This window comes from Rhinopithecus bieti, unplaced genomic scaffold (assembly GCF_001698545.2).
Source record: "Rhinopithecus bieti isolate Rb0 unplaced genomic scaffold, ASM169854v2 scaffold_27781, whole genome shotgun sequence".
In the NCBI taxonomy this organism is placed as follows: Eukaryota; Metazoa; Chordata; class Mammalia; order Primates; family Cercopithecidae; genus Rhinopithecus; species Rhinopithecus bieti.
The window spans coordinates 200,709-224,819 of record NW_016812388.1 but is presented as its reverse complement, the minus strand read 5'-3'; the positions used below and the strand labels follow the sequence as shown (position 1 = coordinate 224,819).

Below are 24,111 nucleotides of genomic sequence, written 5' to 3'. Positions count from 1 at the left end.
CTTGAATCATAACCTGCCAGAACAAAGGGTCAAGCTTTCATCAAATATGTATTGAGGAAATCCTTAAGGAACAAAAATCAACTTGCCAAGTTTTATCTTAAGTACCAGGGAAATGCCTGCTTCCCAAAAAAGCTAGGGTTAATGTACATTTCCAGAAGGGATGGAGAAAAGATAGTAGTTATGACTGTGGGAAAAGGGAATGGGAGCTACAGGATTTATAGTTGGGTATCAGAAACTTTAAAACAGATTGGAAATCAACAGAAACTCACTCTAATGGAATACACATTGGAGGGGATACATTTGGATCTTAAGTATACTGGGCCCTAGATATGTTCCATTCAGTTCAGCTAAGTAACATTAAGTATTCTGGGGACTGTGGCAGGTGTGAGGAATACAAAGAAATTAACGGCTCCTGCCTTTAAGACACTGAGTCTTGCACAGCAGTCTGTTGGTGGGAATAGGAGACAGAGTGCCAGGGTCGAGTCTTTTCTAAAAGGCCCTGGAAAACGCAGAGTGATCTCATCCCAGAGGCAGGATAGAAGGGAATCCATGGGTTATTAACAGCAGCCAGGCCAAAAGTTTCAGTTTACTTAACACTAGGCTTGATTATCAGTAATATTCTCCTTTTATTCAAAGGTAGCACAATATATACACTTTCTGCACCTTCCTTTAAATTTAATCTATCATTAAGTTTATATTAAGCAGAAAATATTTGTCTATGAGTACTTATCAATATTCCTTATACTTCTTCCTAGGTCGTTAATCTGTCCCTTGACTTGTCTATTTTTTTTGAAGGGGGGTACAGAATTTTTTTTTTTTTTTTTGGAGACTGAGTGTCACTCTGTCACCAGGCTGGAGTACAGTGGTGTGATCTTGGCTCACTGCAACCTCTGCCTCCTGGATTGAAGCGATTCTCCTGTCTCAGCCTCCTGAGTAGCTGGAACTATAGGTGCACACCACTACACCCAGCTAAGTATTTTTTGTGTTTTTAGTAGAGACGGGGTTTCACCATGTTGGCCAGGATGGTCTCAATCTCTTGACCTTGTGATCCGGCCTGCCTTGGCCTCCCAAAGTGCTGTGATTACAGGCGTGAGCCACTGTGCCTGGCCTGTTTTTGATTTTTACATAGTTGACTTGATCAATTTTTTTCACTGACTTCTGATTTGAGTCAGAATCAATAATAGTATAGCTTCTTCAGTGATACTGTGTTTTTTGTTTTTGTTTTTTTTGAGACGGAGTCTCGCTCTGTAGCCAGCCGAGGCTGGAGTGCTGTGGCATGATCTCAGTTCACTGCAACATTTGCCTCCCAGGTCCCGGTTCAATTCTCCTGCCTCAGCCTCCTGAGTATCTGGGGTTACAGGCACACGCCACCATGCTCAGCTAATTTTTGTATTTTTAGTAGAGACAGGGTTTCACCATGTCGGCCAGGCTGGTCTTTAACTCCTGACCTCGTGATCTGCCTGTCTCAGACTCCCAAAGTGCTGGGATTACAGGCATAAGCCACTGCGCCCGGCCAATCTTGTGTTTTTGTCTGGTCAAAGGATATCTCTGTGGATAAAACTGGAGTCTGTACTTTTGTTGTCATTAACTTTCTCTGGCCTGGAGATTCAGAAAGCCAGAGGCAGGGAAAGCGTACCATACAGCTGCGAGTCTATCTTACATAAGCAACTCCATGGGCTAGTCAGCAAAGGATTGCTTTAAGCATAGTTGGGTCTAGGTTTGCCTAAGTATGGTGACTTTTTTTCTGAGGTGGGTGCAAATTAGAAGGAATTAAGAGTATAAATACCTAGAACCCATGTTAAGACCTCAACAGGTAGATCCTTTCTTGGGTCTCTAACCACAAGTGCTTACAAAATCTTCACACACTTCAGTGTGAGAATTTAGTTAACCTCTGCTACATTATGTGTAATTCATAAAGCTCCACTATTACAATCAGTTTGGGCATAGGGGTTGTCCCAAGCTTCCCTATACTGAAAACTTGGAATGTCCTTGAGAAGAATGAGAAAGCAATGACTGAATGGCTGGGGTGGCTGCTCAGTGTTGGTTGGGAATGTTTGTACCATGCATTTACTCTATCTCCTGAGCTGCTGAGCTGCACAGGCATGCCTTCTGATTGAGAAGATGTATAATACGTAGACAGGAAGGAGGACAAAGACAAATGTGTTGGGATTGAGCTATTAGTTTGTTCTGAAAGTGAGACAAGACCCAGTATATTGAACAGTAACCAACACAAATACAGGTAATAGCAGTCAAAGAAATTCTTAAAGAACCAAAATTTCATGAGTTAGGTCTAGAATTTTGCCAGTTCACTGTTCCATGGCTTCCTTATGGTGTAGACACCTTAGGTCCTGCCTACAGACTCCAGCTGCTTTAACAGGAAAGAAGAGGACAAATACCCCAAAAATCTTCCATGAATTTTATTGTACATGTTGCGCCAGGCTTTCACTCCTAAAGGAAACAGCAGGGGAAAAAACATAGTCAGGCATGTCTGAGACGCAGCATGGTACAGTAGAAATAAAACATGAGTTTCCAGGTGGAACACCAAATGGGGAAAAAGTTGTAGTTTTGCTATTTTTTCTTTTTTTTAGATGGAGTCTCACTCTGTCACCCAGGCTGGAGTGCAGTCGCACAATCTTGGGCCACTGCAACCTCTACCTCTTGGGTTCAAACGATTCTCCTGCCTCAATTTCCCAAGTAGCTGGTATTACAGGCACCTGCTATCATGCCTGGCTATGTGAGGTAACCTATAATGAGGAAAACTTAAGTCATAAAGGAGAAAAGCAAGAGAAATAGAGAATTACCAGGATTTTTTTTTAAATAATGAATTCGTGAAACACGAAAAATGAATGAATTTGTGAAAATGGCAAAACATATTTTTACCATTTCGGATATATACAGTGACAAGTTCTTTTGATACCATGCCCTAGACTGTATATTACCCCATATATTCAGCAGTTATCTCAACAGGTATCATGACATTTTCAAAACCAAAAACCGCAATTTTTTTTTTTTTGAGATGGAGTCTTGCTCTGTTGTCTAGGCTGGAGTGCGATGGCACGATCTCGGCTGGCTGCAAACTCTGCCTCCCGGGTTCAAGCAATTCCCCTGCCTCAGCATCCCGAGTAGCTGGGATTACAGGCACCTGCTACCATGCCTAGCTAATTTTTGTATTTTTAGTAGAGACAGGGTTTCACCAGGTTGGCCAGGCTGGTCTTGAACTCCTGACCTCAGGTGATCCGTCTGCCTTGGTTTCCCAAAGTGCTGGGATCCAAAATAGTTTTAATTAACTTTAACTGAGGAATAGGTATCACCTAGTTGGTTTTTCTTTTTTTTTTTGCAAGGAAAAAAGCGATACCAAAATACCTTAACATTTATAAGGAGTGAAAAGTCCAAAACCATTTAGAAATTACTGATTTTTAAAAACGCCTTAGGTGGCTGAGTGTGGTGGCTCATGCCTGTAATCCCAGCCCTTTGGGAGGCTGAGGTGGGCAGATCACCAGAGGTCAGGTGTTTCAGACCAGCCTGTCCAACATGGCAAAACCCATTTCCACTAAAAAATACAAAAATTAGCCCGGTGTGGTGGAGCACAACTGTAGTCCCAGCTACTCAGGAGGCACACGCCAACATGTCCGGTGGAAGGATGGCTTGAGCCTAGGAATTTGATGCTGCAGCAAGCTGTGATTGTGCCACTGTACTCCAGCTGGGGTACAGAGTGAGAGACACTATCTCTAAATAAATAACCTTAAGTGTTTTTTCCAAAGATATTTCTTATGACTTTCAAAAGAGATACACAGAGTGCTGGGTGCAGTGGCTCATGTCTATAATCCTAGCACTTTGGGAGGCTGAGGCAGGCGGATCACTTGAAATCTGGAGTTTGAGGCCAGCCTGGCCAACTTGGTGAAATTCTGTCTCTACTAAAAATACAAAAATTAGCCAGGTGTGGTGGGGGGCGCCTGTAATCCCAGCTACTTGGGAGGCTGAGGCTGGAGAATCTCTTGAACCCGGGAGGCGGAGGCTGCAGTGAGTAGAGATCGTGCCACTATACTCCAGCCTGGGCAACAGAGCGAGACTCTTGACTCAAAAAAGAGGTATACATAATCACTTAAATTTGTGTAGATCAGGCACTATTAACACAGTTTTCCAGATAGTACTGATTACTTAAACATGTCAAAATAATAACTACTAGTATTCGAATCCTTACTTTTCTAAGCACTTTATATTTACTTGATCCTCTCAAATACAAGGTAGATTCTATCATATTCCCCGTTTTATCGGGGGAACTGAAGCATAGAGATTGTGCAACTTCTAAGCAGTTGCATGTCAAAGATTAAGATGCTCTAGAAACCCATGATTTGTAAAATGAATAAAAAGTTTGGCAAGTCAGAGACCCACATGCCGCATCTCCTTTCCTCCTCCTGTTACTTTTACTCCAAGTAACTCAGATAATTATTCCTAAAAATCTTTCTTCACACCCTGATAAAAATCCCCAGTTTAGGTGGAACTCATAGCCCAATATCCCTTTCTCCGTCCCTGTACCACCTCAGCACTGAAGCAAGATTAAAAATCTTTTGTTTTCCTCGAGTCTTACTCTGTAGCCCAGGCTGGTGCAGTGGTGTGATCCTGGCTCACTGCAGTCTCAACCTCCTGGCCTCAAGCAATCCTCCCACCTCAGGATGAGTAGCCGTCACTACAGGCAGCACCACCATGCCTGACTAATTTTTCGGCATGGTGTAGAGATGGGATTTTGCTCTATTCCCCAGGTTGGTCAAAAATCATTTTCGGTTCCCATATCAGGGAACTTTTTAATGAAATTAGTGATTTCTTCCTCCTTACCATGTTAATTTTCTGCAACTCAGAGCCTGAAGTATCTTTTTAGATTCTGCTAAGCTTGCACATTTGCCCAAAAAAAGTGTGGGTGGAGCTGTTTATAGTCATTCTTGGTTCCTCTCCAGGTTTGCTGGTCATTTGACAACCTAAGCAACCATGTTTTTACTAGTTGTGGGTATGTAGCTGCAGGAGCAGCAGCCAAAAAATTCTATATCCTGAACAAATTCTGTCAACTGAACCCCATTTCTCTCATTTTAACCAAATGATATTGTTACTGTTCCTGAAAAGATTAAGACTTGAAATAACTTTCAAAAGCTGGTAGGTAAAAATCCAGAAACTTGGTAGCACTCTAATCCATCAGCAATGCTGGGGTGAAAACATTTGGTACATAGAGGGCAAAATAAAAACACATACATGTCTTTTTGCAGAGCAATTCCACTTCTGGAAACTGAGATGAGACATATTTAAATATACAAGGAAAGATGTACATCCAAGGATAATCATTCAAGCACTAGTTTGAGTACAAAAGAAACTCAATGTCCTTAAACTGGGTCATAACTAAGTAATGTGCAGTGGTTAAGAAAAAATACCGCTTTTTGCACTGAGATGGAAAATCCATCTCAAGTCTAATGTGCAGAAAGGTTTGTATGGTATTTTCCTTCATATAAAAATGGGGAAGGGAGGAATAAGAACATTTATTCTTACACAGATATGCATGAAAAAATGTGTATGTGGAAAAATATACAAGAGGCCGTGCACGATAGCTCATGCCTGTAATCCCAGCACTTTGGGAGGCTGAGGAGGGCTGATCACCTGAGGTCAGGAGTTCAAGACCAGCCTGGTCAACATGGTGAAACCCCGTCTCTACTAAAAATATAAAAATTAGCCGGGCGTGGTAGCGTGTGCCTGTTGTCCCAGCTACTTGGGAGGTTGAGGCAGGAGAATCGCTTGAACTCGGGAGGCAGAGGTTGCAGTGAGCCTGGGCGACACAGCGAGACTATGTCTCAAAAAAAAAAAGAATATACAAGAAACAAAAAGTAGAGGTTACTTCAGTAGTGGTAACTGGATGGGTGGGAGTGATGATTAAAAAAAATTTTTTTTGAACCAGTGAATGGCTTATCTATTCAAATAATTTTTAAAAATTGGCTAGAAGCTCTAACCAACCAACCAACCATTATTAAATGCCTGCTTGTCTTAAAATAGAGTCTACAGGCTAGGTGGTAGCCCAAATGCATGCAATCTTAACTCTGAGATACAAAATATAAGGTTGAATGAAGGGGCTATGCCTAACCAATTTCTGGAAATCAAAGTTGTTGGTGCCTCTGGGGAATTCTGATATCAGTGACTTGGCCAAATAATTTCACTTGCTTACTGGTGGTCTTCTCTAGAATTCAGATAGAGCAGGGAGACAAATAGAGATAGGGTGAGATGCTCACCCTACCAAGTGAAAAATTTTCAGCAGTGTGTCTGCCAAAATCCACACATTATTCATCTGTAAACCTAAAACAGGTAGGAAGGAACCAGTAATTGTTTTATGGTACAGAATTGTTTAAAATTTTCTTTAATGTTATAATGCTATGTGTATAGTGAGTGAGTTATTAAACTGGTAGGAAAAGTCTTCCTCATTGATTACTGTAGTTTATACATTTTAAGGAGATACTGATGCTTTTCAAAAGGCATGATGTGTTCATCACCAGTAGAAGTTATCTTTCATCTTTGTCATTCCAAGTATTAATGACCTTTGATTGGCAAAACCATCTTAATCTTTTCTCGTAGAATGTCACGTGACTAAAACTGCACTGTAAACACAGTGAACAAAATTATATAACACCACAGTATTTCCCAGTGTGCAAGATCCATACCACTGGTGATAATCAAGATGGTTCTAGGCAGTACATGAACAATGCGGTAAACAGCATTGAATCACACAGCAAGAAAGTTATTCCTGTTTACAGGCCAGGTGTGGTGGCTAATGTCTATAATCCCAACACTTTGGGAGGTCAAGATGGGTGTCTCACTTGAGCTCAGGAGTTCCAGACCAGCCTGGCCAACATGGCAAAACCCCATCTCTACCAAAAATACATAGAATTAGCCATGCATGGTGGCTGCGCTTGTAGCCCCAGCTGCTAAGGAGGCTGAGATGGGAGAATCACCTGAGCATGGGAAATCGAGGCTGCAGTGAGCCAACTGTATGCCAGCCTGGGCAACAGAGTAAGACCCTGTCTCAGGAAAAAAAAAAAAAAAAAAAAGCTGTTCTTCTTTCAAGCCTTGAGATTCAAAGTGCTTGGTTGGCAAGAGTATCTAGCTAGAATTTAATAGCTGGTTTGTTTTCATTATACTAATTTTCACATTTACTATCCTGACTTTTTTCCCTTATTGACAGGCGTTTACAACACAAATGTATGTCTGGATTACCCACATTCACAGAAGTGTTAAAGACAGGAGTGAAGGTGCTGCTATGTTATGGGAACCCCTTGGTTAAAAAACACAAAAATCCAATGGTCTTTTCCCAGGGCTTATCTTTCCTTGACCTAAATTCTCCCCATGGTCTTCTATAACACACACTTAGCCTCTCCAGGAATGGTGTAGTACATAGAATGAACTGGAGTCAAGCTGGTTTTGAATGCTTGTTCTTTTTACTGCTGTGTGAGTCTACAAAGTCAGTCTACCAAATACCAAATGAGGCTAAAATTGGCTACCTTGGAAATGGAGAGGAATAAATGAGATAGTAAATGTAGAGCAGCTGGCATACAGTTTAACAGGTGCTCAATAAATGCTGATTTCCTTTCCTCCTTCGCTTCTCCTTCTCTGTCCTTCAGTACTTTTCTCAATATTCTTTCCCACTGGTTTCCCTTCACTGTCATGGCTTTATTATTATCTTTCTAGGGATGGAAAATTTCTAATTTTCTATCACCAATTCTGACCTTTTTCAGAGTACCAAATCTTAGCTTTTGTGTCTGTTTAATAATTCTACCTTGATACTCTGGCATCATCTTAAATGCAATCCATATAACTTCTTTCTACAAAAAACTTGAAGGCAGTGGGGGTAAGGTGAGAGTCACAGGAGTTGGAGTGAGGAGCCACAAGCTCAAATCTTTTTTTTTTTTTCGTCCCCATCATGGCATTTTTTTTTGTGTGCAAGTTCACTGGTTTTTAGTCTATGCTCTACCTAATCACCTGAACATGTCTCCTAGCTTAATTTCATGTTTTTTGTCTGTGATGGAGTGATAAAATGACCATTTTCTGTTTATAACTTTTTGCAAGCTTAAAAAATGCCACATAAAATGGCTACTGACATCTGATTCAACATGATGGGATGAGGGCAGGTGTTAAGGATGATTGAGATTTTCAGCCTGAGTTCTGCAGTGTCTTTTGCATCTGTCTCGCCTTTCCTTCACCACTGTCATTCCTCAGAATTCAGGCCTACCTTATCTTTCACATTTGTGATGCATTTACAGAAGAATTGGCTCAGTAAGGGAAATAATAGTTGGTAGTGTGTATCCAACATTGCTTAGGAGTTTTAAAAATAACTAACCATGAAATATATAATATACATACTGAAAGTATATTTTTCTCCAAAAAACCTACTTCTCAATAAATCATAGAAAGAACACTCATGTAATACCAGTGTCTTAGAATGTTAGGCTTATTTGGCTTATGGTTTTGCAGGCTGTACAAGAAGCATGACAGCAGTATCTGCTTCCAGTGAGGGCTTCAGGCTGCTTCCACTCATGGTGGAAGGTAGATGGGAGATGACATATGCAGAAATCACATAGTGAGAGAAAGGAGAGAGGAGGTGCCGGTCTCTTAACGAACTCACTCCTTCCAGAATACCAAGCCATTTATGAGAAACCCACTCCCACAACCCTTCCACCCAGGCCTCACCTCCAACACTGGGGATCAAATTTTAACATGGGACTTGGTACGGTCAGGCAAACCAAACTCAAACCATAGCACCCTACTTAGGAACAGAACATCAACAGCACTCCAGAAGCACCTATTACCTCTCAAGCACTACGCCCTGCAAAGCAGCTATTTCTTTTCTTTATACTTTTACTACCTAAACATATATCCCTAAATCTAGATTGGTTTGCCTGTTTGTTGAACTTCCCATTTCCCAAAGTGGTCATACCAATATACAATTCCAGCAACCGTGTAGTTTTAGTTACTCCAACTCTTAACAAACGTTTGGCATTTTCTGGGTTTTCCATTTTAGCTATTCTGTTGGATGTGAGATTAAAATCTCATTTATTTTTTTTTTTTTTTTTTTGAGACGGAGTCTTGCTCTGCCGCCCAGGCTGGAGTGCAGTGGCCGGCTCTCAGCTCACTGCAAGCTCCGCCTCCCAGGTTCACGCCATTCTCCTGTCTCAGCCTCCCGAGTAGCTGGGACTACAGGCGCCCGCCTCGTCGCCCGGCTAGTTTTTTGTATTTTTTAGTAGAGACGGGGTTTCACCGTATTAGCCAGGATGGTCTCGATCTCCTGACCTCGTGATCCGCCCGTCTCGGCCTCCCAAAGTGCTGGGATTACAGGCTTGAGCCACCGCGCCCGGCTCATTTAGGTTTTAATTTGCATTTCTCTAATGATTAAATTAGTTGAGTACCTTTTACATGTTTTTCGGCCATCTACATGCCTTTTTTCTTTTTTTTTTTAAAGGAACTAATATTTAGATACCCTCTTTTGTGAGGTGACTAAGTTTCTACCCTTTTTTTTTTTTTTTGAGATGGAGTCTTGCTCTGTCACCCAGGCTGGAGTGCAGTAGTGTGATCTTGGCTCACTGCAACCTCTGCCTCCTAGGTTCAAACAATTCTCCTGTCTCAGCCTCCTGAGTAGTTGGGATTACAGGCATGTGCCACCATGCCCGGCTAATTTTTATATTTTTAGTAGAGACAGGGTTTTGTCATGTTGGCCAGGCTGGTCTCAAACTGCTGACCTCAGGTGATCTGCCTGCCTGGGCCTCCCAAAGTGCTTGGATTACAGGTGTGAGCCACTGCGCCTGGCCTCTACCCATTTTTTATTGGCTGTCTTATTTTTTATTGATTTATGGGAGTCTACAAATTCAAGATAGGAGCAAAGAGACATATTTCTATTGTAGAAATGAATGCATTAGGCTGGGTGTGGCGGATTACACCTATAATCCCAGCACTTTGGGAGGCTGAGGTGGAAGGATCACTTGAGCTCACAAGTTCGAGAACAGCCTGGGCAACGTGGCAAAACCGAGTCTCTACAAAACATACAAAAATGAGCTGGGCATGGTGGTATGCACCTGTAGTCCCAGCTACTCAGGAGGCTGAGGTGGGAGGATTGTTTGAGCCCAGGTGGAGACTGCAGTGAGCCGAGATCACTTCATGGCCTTTTGGCCTGCATAGGCGACAGGATGAGACCTTATTCCCTCTACCCCACCCCACCCCCCGCAAAAAGAAATGAATTCATTCGTTTGATGCTGTTAGAACACCAGTAACTACCCTTACTTTGGCCCCAAATTCACAAATGAACCCTCCAGAAGGTAATGCAGTCAACTTCATGCATTCTCTTTAAGCAATGTACTAAGTCTTTGTGCCAGGGAATTTGGTATTAACAGATATAGTACAGGTCTCTCATTTCAAAGTAGTATTCCTAATCAAGAAGGAAATGAGAGACCTGTACTGGAACTGTCTTTAACATCTTTGAGGTTGGTGAATTTAGGTTAAGTTACTCAACCTATTTTAGCCTCAGTTTCTTCATTGGAAAAATGGGGCAAACAATACTTATTTTACAGAGTTTTGAGGATTAAATGAGACAATATATACAATAGGCTTTGCACAGTGGCTGGCATACAGGAAACGTTTAATATATGGTAGCTACTATAAACTCAGTTATTTCCATATAGCTTTCCATGTCTACATGGAGGGAGAAAATGAGCAATGTCCATTATAGTTGAGCTACTACAGTTTTCACTCCAAAGTAAAAAAGGCATTCAGATTTACATAAGTCTTCTGGGAGTTTGGTTCTTCTGACTCCCTTCATCTGTGAGACCACAGGTACTTTTATGTAATATGATAAAAATTATTAGAAAAAGGAAAAAAACGGCCAGGTGCGGTGGCTCACACCTGTAATCCCAGTACTTTGGGATGCCAAGGCAAGTGGATCACCTGAGGTTGGGAGTTGGAGACCAGCCTGACCAACATGGAGAAACCCCTGTCTCTGCTAAAAATACAAAATTAGCAGGGTGTGGTGGTGCATGCTTGTAATCCCAGCTACTTGGGAGGCTGAGGTAGGAGTACCACTTCAACTCGGGGGGTGAGGGGCGGAGGTTGCTGTGAGCCGGGATCGCACCATCGCACTCCAGCCTGGGCAGTAAGAGTGAAACTCTGTCTCAAAAAATAAAAAAGGAAAAGAAAAAGGGAAAAAAAGGCCAGGAACGGTGGCTTACGCCTGTAATCCCAGCACTTTGGGAGGCCAAGGCGAGAGGATCACAAGGTCAGGAGATCAAGACCATCCTGGCCAACATGGTGAAACCCCGTCTCTACTGAAAATACAAAAAATTAGCTGGGTGTGGTGGTGCATACTTGTAATCCCAGCTATTTGGGAGGCTGAAGCAGAAGAATTGCTTGAACCTGGGAGGCGGAGGTTGCAGTGAGCTGAGATTGCACCACTGCACTCCAGACTGGCGACAGAGCAAGACTTCATCTCAAACACAAAAAACAAACAAACAAACAAACAAAAAGGGAATAAAGATATATACAAAGTACAGTCCCTCAAATTTTTATTAGACCCACAGAAATAAAATTAGTCTGTTAAATTGCTGTAAGTTTCTAAATTCTTACTTTCTGTAAATGACTTGTCATGGATGTGTAACAAAGGGCTTACAGACTGGCACTGCCCTGTGGACCACACTTTTGGTGGAAGTGCTCTAGAGTGCTGACAAAAATCAGACTTTGAATCCATAGGGCTGAAGTCAAAGCAACTGAAGGGTGTCCTGACTCACGGCTGGCCACCTAGTGGCCTCTTTCTAGTCATAAACACAATGTTGTGTCACTCCTTAGTTCAAAAACCATCCATTGTTCTGCCTGACTCAAGGGTAAAATCTCAGTCCTTTAATCTGACATCCAATGCCTTCCAGAGCTGGTTCTAAACTTTTTAAGTCTGACTTCCCACTATTCTCTATTTCACTAGACTGCACTGTCCAATATGGTAACAACTTGTCCCACTTGAAACGCAGGAAGTGAAATGAGGCTAATTTAGGAACCGAATTCATAATCCTAACTTTAATTTAAAATAAAATTTAAAATATACACGATTTGATTACCGTAAAACTTTTAAGTATGCTTGGAACGACGTGGATATGTGAATCTATTTTTTCAGCTGGAAATTTTACGAAATCAAGTACTGAGATATGCTATAAGTATAAAATACACACCAGATTTCAAATGCTTAGTTATGAGAAAAATGTAAAATATTTTTAATGTTTAGTAATTTTTTATATTGATCACGTGAAATAATATTTGGATATACTGGGTTAAATAAAAGGTGTAATTAAAATTAATTCCACCTAGACAACATGCCCCAAACCTAGGCATCACCATTGATTCCTCCCTTTCCTCATTTAATTGGTGAGCAAAATAGGTCAGCTTTTTGGATCCATCCACTTTCCTCATCTCTACTGCTACTATCCTAGTCCATGCTACTCCATTTCTTAAATCCTTCAATGGCTTCCAGTGCACGTCACCTTCTTATCGAGGCTGAAGACTTCACCTCCTATCATTCCTTCTTTTGGTCAGTAGACTTCAGCTACACTGACCTTGCTGTTCCCTAAACACAACAAACTTCTCACCTTAGGGCCTTTGCCCCGCTATTTTGGTCTCACACACTGTTCTTAAGTCCTTTCTAATACCTTCTCAGTGAGGCCATCTCTGATCAACCAACCACCAAAAGTTTGCTCTCTTTTCCCCAGACTAACACTTTATCCAATCAGCCTTTAATTCTCTTCACGAACTTTTTTTTTTGAGACGGAGTCTTGTTCCATCGCCCAGGCTGGAGTGCAGTGGCGTGATCGCGGCTCACTGCAGCCTCCATGTCCTGGGTTCAAGCTATTCTCCTGCCTCAGCCTCCGGAGTACCTGGGATTACAGGAGCGTGCCATTGTGCCCAGTTAATTTTTGTATTTTTAGTAGTGATGGGGTTTCGCCAGGTTGGCCAGGCTGCTCTCTAACTCCGGAGCTCAGGAGATCCATCCACCTCAGCCTCCCAAAGTGCGGGGATTACCTGCGTGAGCCACTGTACCCGGCCTTCTTCACGAACTTACGGGATATTCTCTCATTTTTAAAACTTGTTTATACGCTGTTTCCCTCTAAAAACAAGAGTAGGAACCGTTTGTTTTGCTGCTGCTTCATTTCAGTGTAGGTGAACACCTACTCTGTACCTGGCACAGAGTAGGTGTTCTTCCAACAGTGTTGAATGAATATCTAATTGCTGACTACACATATCTGTCTGGTTGGCTCACAGGCACTTCGAATTTTACATGGTCAAAACAGAGACTTCTTTCTTCCCTAACATATATTCTCTTGTTTCTATCTCAGTGAAGATATTACTACCCTTGTAGCTGCTCCACCAACTCACTTGGCAGTCACCTCTGACACCTATTTCCCTCAGTCATTTTCCGTTAACCAAATCTCCCAATAACCACTTCATTTTCCGTTAACCAAATCTCCCAATAACCACTTCATTTTCTTCACAACTACTTGCCACCAACTCAGTCCAAGTCATTATTGGCTCACAGTCTACTGTTTACTCCAAACTCTTTTCCTTGCCTCAAATTTTTGTGTAACAGTGATCTGTCTAAAATGAATTCAATCCTGATTCTACTACTTAAAATCTTTCAATATCTTCCTCCTGGCTCTCAGAAGCTGACTTCTGCACCTAGCATTCAAGGGCTTCACAAGCAGACCTCCAGCACTGTTTTCTGTACCCAAAAATCTCTCTAGTGTTAGCCTCCAAACATCGGTACTTACTGCTTCTTATCTAGAAGGTCTTCCACAATACCCTTATTAAAGCTAATTGCTTCTCTAGTCCCATTCCATTTTATTTCTCCCTCTTAGTTTAGTAAGGGGTTCCTCCTTTATTTGATTCCACAGTATTAAGCAGCTTCACTCTCATCATACTGATGATGCCTACTTACTTGTCTACATTCTACAGCGTAAGATAAATGGGGACAACGAATTTTCTAACAATAATTAGCTGAATGTTCACTCAAACAATGCTCATTCAAATAATGCTACAGAAAAACATCAGCATTTTGACAAATTTCTATTAACTGAAGCAATGAAAATATTAAATCAAAAGAAAACATAGACTACGGTTCCTATGCTTTTTTTGTTTTAGCCACAATGCTTTAATAAATTACGCAAAGACTACAAACCTTTATTACATCAATTGTTACAAAAAGCTAAGTGGAGAAAGATTACTTATCTGAGGCTGCACAAAATCAGTGGGCAATATGGGTTTCATTTAAGCTTGTCAGTTCTCCTGGATTAAATTCTTGGCGCTGTCTCACATACTCCCAAGTCCTAGATGTAGGATGCTAGAAGTTGCAGTTACTAGGTTGGGAAAGCCATGCCCTGACTCCCCTGCGAAAAACATATCAATATGTTAAGTTCCTTAGCAAATCACATCTAGATTAAGTTCATAAGGCTTTTTTTTTTTTTTTAACTTTGCAAATCTCCAAACTTTTGCTACTTAATAAAATACAACAAAAGTTTTGACATTCCAGCCACGGAAAAACAGATCTCTACCTCTGAGGTGGCAGTAATCCAAGCAGTTACTAGGATCTACGAAATATGAGGCATCATTAGAATGCTCGGGAAAAAAATCTACAGAAATATGTACATCTTCGTCATGAATCTGACCGCTGAGTTTACGCAAAAGTGGAAAAGGAACTTCACTTGTTCCTTCCCTGGTACCTTCACAGCGTCTCCCGTCCCAGTCTGACTAGTTGAATCTAGGGACACTTAAAAGGTAAATCCTAGCCTCCTGGCTGTCCTTCCGTCTCCCAGGATTCTGCTAGGCCGCACAGTTGGCAAGCTTAAACTCCAAAGATTCCGCACTCTCCGTCTTTAAACGGTCATGTCACAGAGACACGAAGGTTAGCACAGGAACATTAGTTGCCGAACTGCTACCCACCGCAGAAACAGGCGGGAAGGCTCCGCGGCCACCCAGTCTCTCCGCCGCGCACATGGCCGGCCGCAGCTCCCACCCCCGCTGCCGCGCAGGCGCCGGGCGGGCCGGGACTTGCGGTCGCCGAGAGCGGATCATTCCGCCGCTTTCTTTGTGTGGCTGAAGCGCTAGAAATGGCATATTTTCCTCCCTTTCGTTAAAAAATCAGACTCGCTTTCCCCTCTCTCCCGGTGGGAACAGAGTCAGGGAGTGGGTGGGAGCGGGATCTGCCGATGACTGCAGAGGCGGAAAATCCTCGGGCGAGGAGCTGACGAGGGCCGGGTCCGGGAGGGATGCTGGGAGCTTGACTCACTCGCACACCATGTGTCCCTCCGCGCGCAGCACGGGGGACTTTTCGGTGGGGATTTTGGGCGCCGACCAGACGCGGCATTTTCGGAAAATAGCGCCCTGTGCTGCTGAAGCGCTTTGTGTGTAGCGGGGCCGCGTCAGCCCGGCCGGGTACGAGGCGCCTCGGGTCCCCGCACCACCTCCTGCTGCCTTCCCGTCGCCGCTCCCGAAGCTTTTCCAGGTCAGTGCGGGTCTGTGTAGGGCCCTGTTACCACCGGATGTGGAAGTTGATCTCTTCGCTGGTAAAAAATAATTCCACTTCCCCCGGAACCCAGATCATCCCCGCGATTTCCTGTTTATTGCATTAAGGCGCCGGGTTTCCGGGGCTCCTGGCCCCGCTTATTCCGCGGGGGTCGGCGGGGTCGGCCTGGGCGCCCGCTCCGCCCGCGCCGCCGCTGCGCTTTGTCCGCTGGGCACCCCGTTTCTGGGAGGGGCGGGCAGACATGGTGGCGGCCGCCGCCCCCTCCTCGGCCCTGGGGTGCGGCGGCCTCCTCGCGGCTACCCGGCGGGCCGGTCCCGAGCGGCAGCCCCGGGGTGGCGATGGGGTCGTGCCGAGGCAGCGGAGGTTCTGCGGGCGACTGGAGGTTGGCGGTGGGCGGGAGAAGGAGGAAGGCAGGCGCGGCTGGGCCCGGCCTCTGGCGCCGCGGTACCCTTTGTCTGGGCAGCTTGACGGCCCCGCCGGGCTCTCCGGAGAGGGGAACGGGCGGCGGGGGCGGCGGGTCCTGGGCGCCCTGTGCTGCGGCGCCGAGAGGCGCTCGGGCCGCGGCGGGATCGGCCGGTCCAGACAGGGTTAACGGGAGAGCCTGGCCAGTCCCGCGCGGGGCCCCCGCTGCGACAGCCTTGGCCGCGGGGACTGGAGTCCTGAGTGGGAGAAGCCTGCCGTTTTGAAGGCTTGGGACTTCTGCCCGAAAGACTTCGTCGCCGAGACCCGCGGGTGCACGGCCTCAGGGAAGAAGTTGAGAATTTTGCCAGGTCATCTCTGCCAGGGCACAGTTCATCAGTGTGTATTTAGTGTGTTTCGGTGAAGCTGTCCAAGTGTGTTGAATCAGCGTGCCTAGCCTCAAGGGTGCATCGTGAAAACTGAAACCAAAGGAATGATACAGGCCTGCTTTGTGTGTATCTTCCCACTTGAAGCTTGTTTTCAGTACAAATACTCTTGCTTTAAACCTGATTGGACTGTGGCGAGCGGACATCTGTTCAAAGGAGGGGCCGAGACCACAGTACTTCTGAAGGGGGCTTGATAATGTGGAAACATTTTAAGTTTTCTCTCCGGACTGTTTTGCTCTTTCAATTCAGGCAAGTTACTGAAGTACGTTTTTTATCTAGAAAAAGGTTTGATGTAGGCTGTAAATGGTCCTTGTAAAGTACATTGCCATCCCAGAATTAAAAGATCCACTCATTTATTATGCAGAAGTTAGTGGTCAGACATTCTTGTAGATAGTTTATCTCATGTGAAGACCCACCCAGCTTGGTTTAAATTTTTTTCTCACTGACGTATAAACCATCAGCTTTGATACTTGCATTTTCAGGGTCAGACTTTGAGGAAACTAAAGATGGCTTTATTTTCTTTTCTCCCGGGTTTTTTTTTTTCCAAAAACAAAATCCATGACATGTTAACATAGATGATATGTTAAGAGTAACATCTTGCATTTTTGCAAATCTTTTAATGCCTCGTTTAATAGAAGATTCTCAAATCTACGTCACTGTTGTGGTTAGCACACCATGTAACCTCTGGAACACTCCACTGTACACTCATACTTTTTTTTTTTAAAACCAAAAAACAGAAATGTGTCATTCTTACCGTGCTTTCACCATACAAGTCAAATCAGGATGTTATGCAAGACACATTTTAACAAGACGAATAAGATTGATTCCCATACTTTTTTTTACTGGGCTCCAGCTTTTTTAAAAGTTGGAATTTAGGTACCTAAACAAAATCACAGATAATGACTGCATAATCTACCTATGATCTCGGAGACTCAGGAACATTTGAAAATATTCTTAAGTGATTAAAAAATTTAATTCTAGTACATATAATGATTTACACAAGTAACACGTGAATTCCACATTACATATGGTATTAATAGTTGTGTGTAAATGTTATCTTTAAAGATGAAACATGCTGAAAACTATAGGAGGTGCAGATTTTACAGAAAACTAGTTCTGCAGTGAATCCTTTGGTGAAACGAATAGTTCGCAGATACGTATCCTTAGAGTTCTCAGTCTCTGAATCATTCTGGGTTTTCTAGGTTGGGAGACAATTATACCTAATTGATTAATGCGTAAAAATTTAAGGCCTTACTTTAATGGTTTTGAAAGGAAGCTAAGTTTGTTTCCAGTTGTTTCTGTGAACTCCAGTCTGAATCTGTCAGTCTGTAGTTCTCTACTGTTCCATCAACAGGAAGCATCTGGTCATTCTTCGTGTAATTGTTAGAAAATACCAGGTGTATTTTTAATGTTTGCTGTTTAAATGAAAATAGATTGGATCTTGGTTAAGTTTACTTGGTTTGGCCAGGCACAGTGGCTCACGCCTGCAATCCCAGCACTTGGGGAGGCGGAGGCGGGCCGATCACCTGAGGGTTAAGAGTTTGAGACCAGCCTGGCTAACACGGTGAAGCCCCATTTCTACTAAAAGTACAAAAAATTAGCCGGGTGCGGTGGCGTGCGCCTGTAATCCTAGCTACTTGGGAGGCTGAGGCAGGAGAATCGCTTGAGCCAGAGAGATGGAAGTTGCAATGAGCCGAGATAGCACCATTGCATTCCAGCTTGGGCAACAAGAGCGAAACTCCGTTTCGTCTCAAAAAAAAAGTATGCTTGGTTTTAGTTTGTTTTTTCCTCTAACATTGTGTCATTATACTGGACCACATCTCCTGTACCATGAATGTTTTGTTTTGTTTTGTTTTTCTTTTGCCCTTCATTACCTTGTTAGAAATAGTAACAGGTAAAGTTCACATGTCATGAGGAATTCAGAAATTCAGAAATTACATGAAGTTTTGCATCATGAATTTATTTTTGAGGGTGCATGAGGCGGTGACCCAGTCTCTGTTTGCAGGTAGCCTGAGTTCAGATGAACTCTCTGATGGCCTTCATCTTTTCTGACTTTGCAAACGTTAAAAAACAAACCCACACAAAATCTCGAAGTTCAGAGCAACTTAGTTTCCTTAGTGTCATCCTTCCCCTCCCCTCTCCTCCCCTACAACTAGTATGATTTCCAGCTAGTAATCACAATGTTTCTATAGCCTGATGTGCCTACTTTGGTATAGCTATAATTAGTATTATAGTTTTCTGAAGATGTTTGTTCCATCATGCTTTCTAGAAGGTAAATCTAGCACTAGATGAGATCAGTATTAGGGCCTGTGTTTTTTCTCAGTGTTGACATCACGGTGCTCTATACAGAGAAGATGCTTTGGTGCAATCAGCTGTCAGTTCAGTTGTTGGTGGGCTAGTGCACCTTTCTCTGTCTCTCTGTCTGTCTCCCTCCCTCCCTCCCTCTCTCCCTCCTTCCCTCCCTGTGTTCCCCTCTGCACCTTTTCTTTCTTTGACAGGGTCTTGCTTTCTCTGTTACCCAGGCTTAGTGCAGTAGTGCAGTTATACTTCACTGCAAGCTCCACCTTTCAGGCTCAAGCGATCCTGCCTCTGCCTCAGCCTCCTGAGTAGCTGGGACTACAGGTACCTGCCAATGTGTCCGGCTAATTTTTTAACTTTTTTGTAGAGACGAGGTCTCACTATGTTGCCCAAGCTGGTCTCAAACTTCTGGATTCAAGTGATCCTCCCACCTTGGCCTCCCACGTTTTGGCATTACAGGCGTCAGCCACCAAACACGAGAGTAATTCTGAAGAAGGTAGAATAGCTTATTGAAAGAGCAAGGTGTTAGCCCCACTTTACTTTGTACTAGTTATATTATACGTGGGGTATTGAGTCAGCTTTTTGGGTAGATACTATCATAAGTGAGACCTTGTATTCATTCTCAGACTTTATCAGAATAATCTGGAGAGCTAATAAGAAACCACACAGAGGCCCAAACTTACGTGGGGTAGGAACGGACCTTTATTTTTCTCATTTCCAAGGTGGTAGACACCAAAGTGTCAAAATCACTTATCTGTAGAGCATAAACGAGGACCTTGATCATGAGAGAAATGGAAATGAGAAAAAGTTGAAAAAATGGGATATTTGACCTAAAGAAGAGGAGCTTCTTTTAAGAAGTAACAGCCACCTTTGAGGATTTGGAGTTCTGTCACACAGAAGGATCACATTTGACCAGAAGGAACTAGGGTCAGTGGGTAGAAGTTTAAAAGAAACAGATTTCCGCTCTATTTCGAGAGAAATTTCCTCAAAACTGTGAAAATAGAATGAGTTGTTTTGGGTGGTAGGCTGTTCCTTTTCACTGACAGATTGAGGATTCTAGAGTAGAGGAATCATGCTGAAGGAGAATTTGGGCTAGGTGTCTTCAAGTTACCTATAAACTTTGAGGTTTTATTAAATATGCCGAGGTTTACAGGTGGAAGAACAAAAAACTAATTGAGTGAAACAAGCTGGTTAACTTAACTGGATAATAGTTTTTGCCTTTTTTGATAAAGAGAAATGAGTATTAAGTGAGAAGGCTATGTAATGAAGGACTTTAAACCACACTGTAATTTGGCAGATTCAGAAGCCTTAAAAATGGGCATACTTTCTGACATGGAAATTCCCTTTAAAGAATTTTTTTTTGATGTAGTAAAGATGTGTGTGAACATTTAGCTGTGAGCATACCAATTGCGGTGTTGATTATACAATCTGTGTGTTAATGCCTTTAACCCCCACGGTAATCATATGGAGTGGGTAGTGCTATTTCTGTTTTTCAGAAGAGAAAACAGGCATAGAGAAATGAGGTTGCTTGCTCAAGGTACCTGAGTTACTTAAGTTTTAGGGCCAGGACTTGAATCCAACCACTGTGACTCTAGAGCCAGTACTATTGATCATTATATGGTAAAATTGTAAACCTAAATATTTCACAGTGGTTGTTAGGGTCCATCCATACAGTGGGGTACTGCCTTCTCAGCCATGAAAATGATGATAGAATAATATAAATACATGAAAGGATGTCTTGGTATATGTAAGTGAGAAAAAGTAAGATTTAAAAACATGATTCCATTTGGTAAAAAAACCCAAAATATATTGATGTTTGGAGGGATATGTGCCAAATTGTTAAGTGGTTATTTCTGAGTGTAGTTTTATAGGTGATTTTTTTTTTTTTGGCTTATCCAAATTTTCTAACTTCTGCAATGACTATAAATTATCTATCGTGTGTTGTAATTAAGATATTAAGATGTTATTTTTCAATAAAAAATAATGTTACATAAGCTGAGAAATTTGGGTTTTATACTCTGCATTTTAAGCAAGTTCGTAGAAATTGTACATAAATGAGAATTTGCAAATGCATGTAGTGTTTTGTCATTTTTTGTTTGATTCCTTATTCTGGAAGTAATATCAATTGAGTAGAGAAACATATCACTGACTCCTAGCACCCTACCATAATCAATTATCTTATTTTCTTGTGTTTTGTTACCCTTATGTGTAATATTTTAAATATTCATCCCAGTGTCATCCCAGTTAGTCACACTCTAGCTGTGTGATTTTAGGCAGTTTACTTAATCTCTCCATGTCTCAGTTTCCTTCTTTGTAAAATGGGGATTATTATAATACTTAGCTCATGATGATTGGAAAGATTAAATGAGTTATTTGATATAAAGTGAACAGTATCTGACACATAGTTAATAGCTCAATAAATGTTAGCAATTATAGGATCACAGTCCACCATTCAAACTGTTAGGATCTAATAGGTTATGGAATTAGGAATTTTTTTTGATAAGGGCAAGGTAGTAATGTATAGCCTTCCAAAAGAGTCCAGTGCAGTATCCCCCTTCAAAAGTGTTACTGTTTCTACAGCAAAATGTATGAATGCTTGCACTAAATAGGATAAAGACTGTAAATAGCTTCACATCAGCTTGGGTAAGGTTTACCACAAGATGAATTATTTTGGGTTTGAGAAGTTTTTTGGATTTTTGGAATTGCAGATAAGGAACCTATAAAATATTAATTTTGAGTCCTATTTTATAATATTAAAACATCTTTTCATGGCATTGTATAGTTTTATAGTGCATGGTAAATTAAAGTCAGTTAAAATGAAATAATGGAAAATGTCCACCTCCATCTCCTTTGATTAAAAAAATACTGAGCACACTGATACTATGATTTAAAAAAAAAAATTTTTTTTTTTTTTGAGATGGAGTCTCTGTCACCAGGCTGGAGTGCAGTGGCACGGTCTTAGCTCACTGCAGTCTCCACCTCCTGGGTTCAAGTGATTCTCGTGCCTCAGCCTCCCAAGTAGCTGGGACTACAGGCGTGCGCCACCACGCCCAGCGAATTTTTGCATTTTTAGTAGAAACGTGGTTTCACCATGTTGGCCAGGATAGTCTCTATCTCTTGACCTTGTAATCTGCCTGCCTTGGCCTCCCAAAGTGCAGCGATTACAGGTGTCAGCCACTGTGCCCAGCCTAAAAGTTTCGCAGTTTAAATTAAAAAAAAAAAATGGTCGGGCGCAGTATCTCATGTCTGTAATTCCCGCACCTTGGGAGGCTGAGGCGGGTGGATCAGTTGAGGTCAGGAGTTCGAGACCAGCCTGGCCAATATGGTGAAACGCCATCTCTACTAAAAATACAAAAATTAGCCAGACATGGTGGCGTGCGCTTGTGTCTTAGCTACTCAGGAGGCTGAGGGGGGAGCAACCCTTTAGCCTGGGAGGTGGAGGTTGTAGTGAGCTGAGATTGCGCCACTGTACTGCAGCCTGGGTGACAGAGCAAGATTCTGTCTCAAGAAAAAAGAAAAAAAACTGAAACTTTAAAAAACTACTCTTGTTGGTCCTGCCTGTGATTCTATTTTTAAGAATATTTTAAACCCATTAATGCCATGATTATATTATATAATATAGAATCGTTTTTTTCTGAATGAGGCTTGAGCATTCCTATAACCCAATTAGCTTGTTTATGTCTCATTACGCTTGAGGGATAAGATACTTTTACTATGGTGGTTTACTATAGTAGTGATTCTTTTTTTGTGTGTGTGAGATGGAGTTTCACTCTGTCACCCAGGCTGGAGTGCAGTGGCGTGATCTTGGCTCACTGTAACCTCTGTCTCCTGGGTTCAAGTGATTCTCCCACGTAGCTGCAGTTACAGGTGCCCGCCACCACACCCAGCTAATTTTTTTATATTTAGTAGAGACGGGGTTTAGCCATGTTGGCTAGGCTGGTCTCGAACTTCTGACCTCAAGTGATCTGCCCGCCATGGCCTCCCAAAGTGCTGAGATTATAGGCATAAGCCACTGCGCCCAGCCTATAGTAATGATTCTTTAAAGGAGGTGGGTAGATGCCAATGTGATACCTGTCTTTAGTGCACCCATTCTGTGCATGTAGAGACTGAGGTGGTTTTTTTTTTTTTTTTTTATGAGGCCAAGTCTGGCTCTGTGGCCCAGGCTGGAGTGCAGTGGCACAATCTCGGCTCACTGCAAGCTCCGCCTTCCGGGTTCACGCCGTTCTCCTGCCTCAGCCTCCTGAGTAGCTGGTGAGGTGGTTTTAAAATTACAGAACTGAACTTTGGAATTTGGTCGATTCTTCTCATTATGGTAATAGTTTTGGATGTATAGCCCCTTCTGACTCCTGGAATCCTTTATGTCCACAGCACTTCCCATGTATCCAAACAGAGGAAAAAATAATTAGTAGTCTAGTGCTTGTTTCAGCAGCAAATATACTAAAATTGGAACGATGCAGAGAAGATTAGCATGGTCCCTGCACAAGGATGACACATAAATTTGTGATGTGTTCCATGTTTATTCTTTTTAATGATAAAAAATAAAAAAAAGTTGTGTGGTGTGTAAGTGAATGATTTAAAAAATTTCCTTTATGCCCTGAATGGCTTGTGTGAACTCTGTGTCTTTGCCGATGTGATTATTCTTCCTATGTTCCTTTACTTGTTCCATTCATAGAGACCCTCAATTTCTCTCCCTTAGTGCTATGGTCTAAATACTTGTGTCTCCCCATAATTCATGTTGAAATCTTAACTTCTAAGATGATGGCATTAGGAGGAGGTGGGGCCTTTGGGAGGTGATTAGCTCAGGTGGGTAGAGCCCTCACAAGTGGGATTAGTGCTCTTAAAAAATAGACTCCAGGCTGGATGCAGTAGCTCATGCTTATAATCCCAGCACTTTGGGAGGCTGAGTTGGGTAGATCAGGAGGTCAGGAGTACAAGACCAGTCTGGCCAAGATGGTGAAACCCCATCTCTACTAAAAATACAAAAATTAGCCGGGCACGATGGTGGGTGCTTGTAATCCCAGCTGCTCGAGAGGCTGAGGCAGGAGAATTGCTTGAACCTGGGGAGTGGAGGTTGCAGTGAGCAGAGATCGTGCCACTGCTCTCCAGCCTGGGTGACAGAATGAGACTCTATCTCAAAAAAAAAAAAAAAAGAGACTCCAGACAGCTTGTTAGCTCTTTCTTCCACATGAGGTTACAGCAAAAAGACTGCTGTCTAGAAGCTGGCCCTTACCAGATACTGAATCTGCCAGTGCCTTATCTTGGACTTCTCGGCCTCCAGAACTATTAAAAATGGTTTTCTGGGCTGGGTGTGGTGGTTCATACCTGTAATCCTGGCACTTTGAGGAGGCTGAGGTGGGAGGATTGCTTGAGGCCAGCCTCGGCAACATAGTGAGACCCCATCGC

At 42.7% G+C, this 24,111-nt stretch overlaps 2 protein-coding genes across 9 annotated transcripts in view; one reads left to right on the top strand and one right to left on the bottom strand.

Annotated features, from left to right (window-relative positions):
- The first annotated feature begins 13,025 nt into the window (after window positions 1-13,025).
- GABPB1 (GA binding protein transcription factor subunit beta 1) overlaps window positions 13,026-24,111 on the top strand; it is an 85,763-nt gene continuing 74,677 nt past the window's right edge. For 3 of the 8 annotated variants that reach the window (XM_017896192.1, XM_017896193.1, XM_017896190.1), the window contains exon 1: window positions 13,027-15,544. The gene's annotated coding sequence lies outside the window, so the exon portion shown is untranslated. Of the gene's footprint in view, window positions 15,545-24,111 lie in introns of all 8 variants that reach the window. The other 5 variants (XM_017896191.1, XM_017896189.1, XM_017896185.1 and 2 more) reach the window with 3 other exon arrangements.
- On the bottom strand, window positions 14,179-23,086 carry LOC108544819 (formin-like protein 18). The gene is made up of 2 exons (XM_017896171.1): window positions 22,981-23,086; window positions 14,179-16,306 (listed from the first exon to the last, which is right to left on the bottom strand). Exons 1-2 carry the CDS (start codon window positions 23,084-23,086, stop codon window positions 15,660-15,662), a joined length of 753 nt encoding a protein of 250 aa, XP_017751660.1. The 3' UTR covers window positions 14,179-15,659.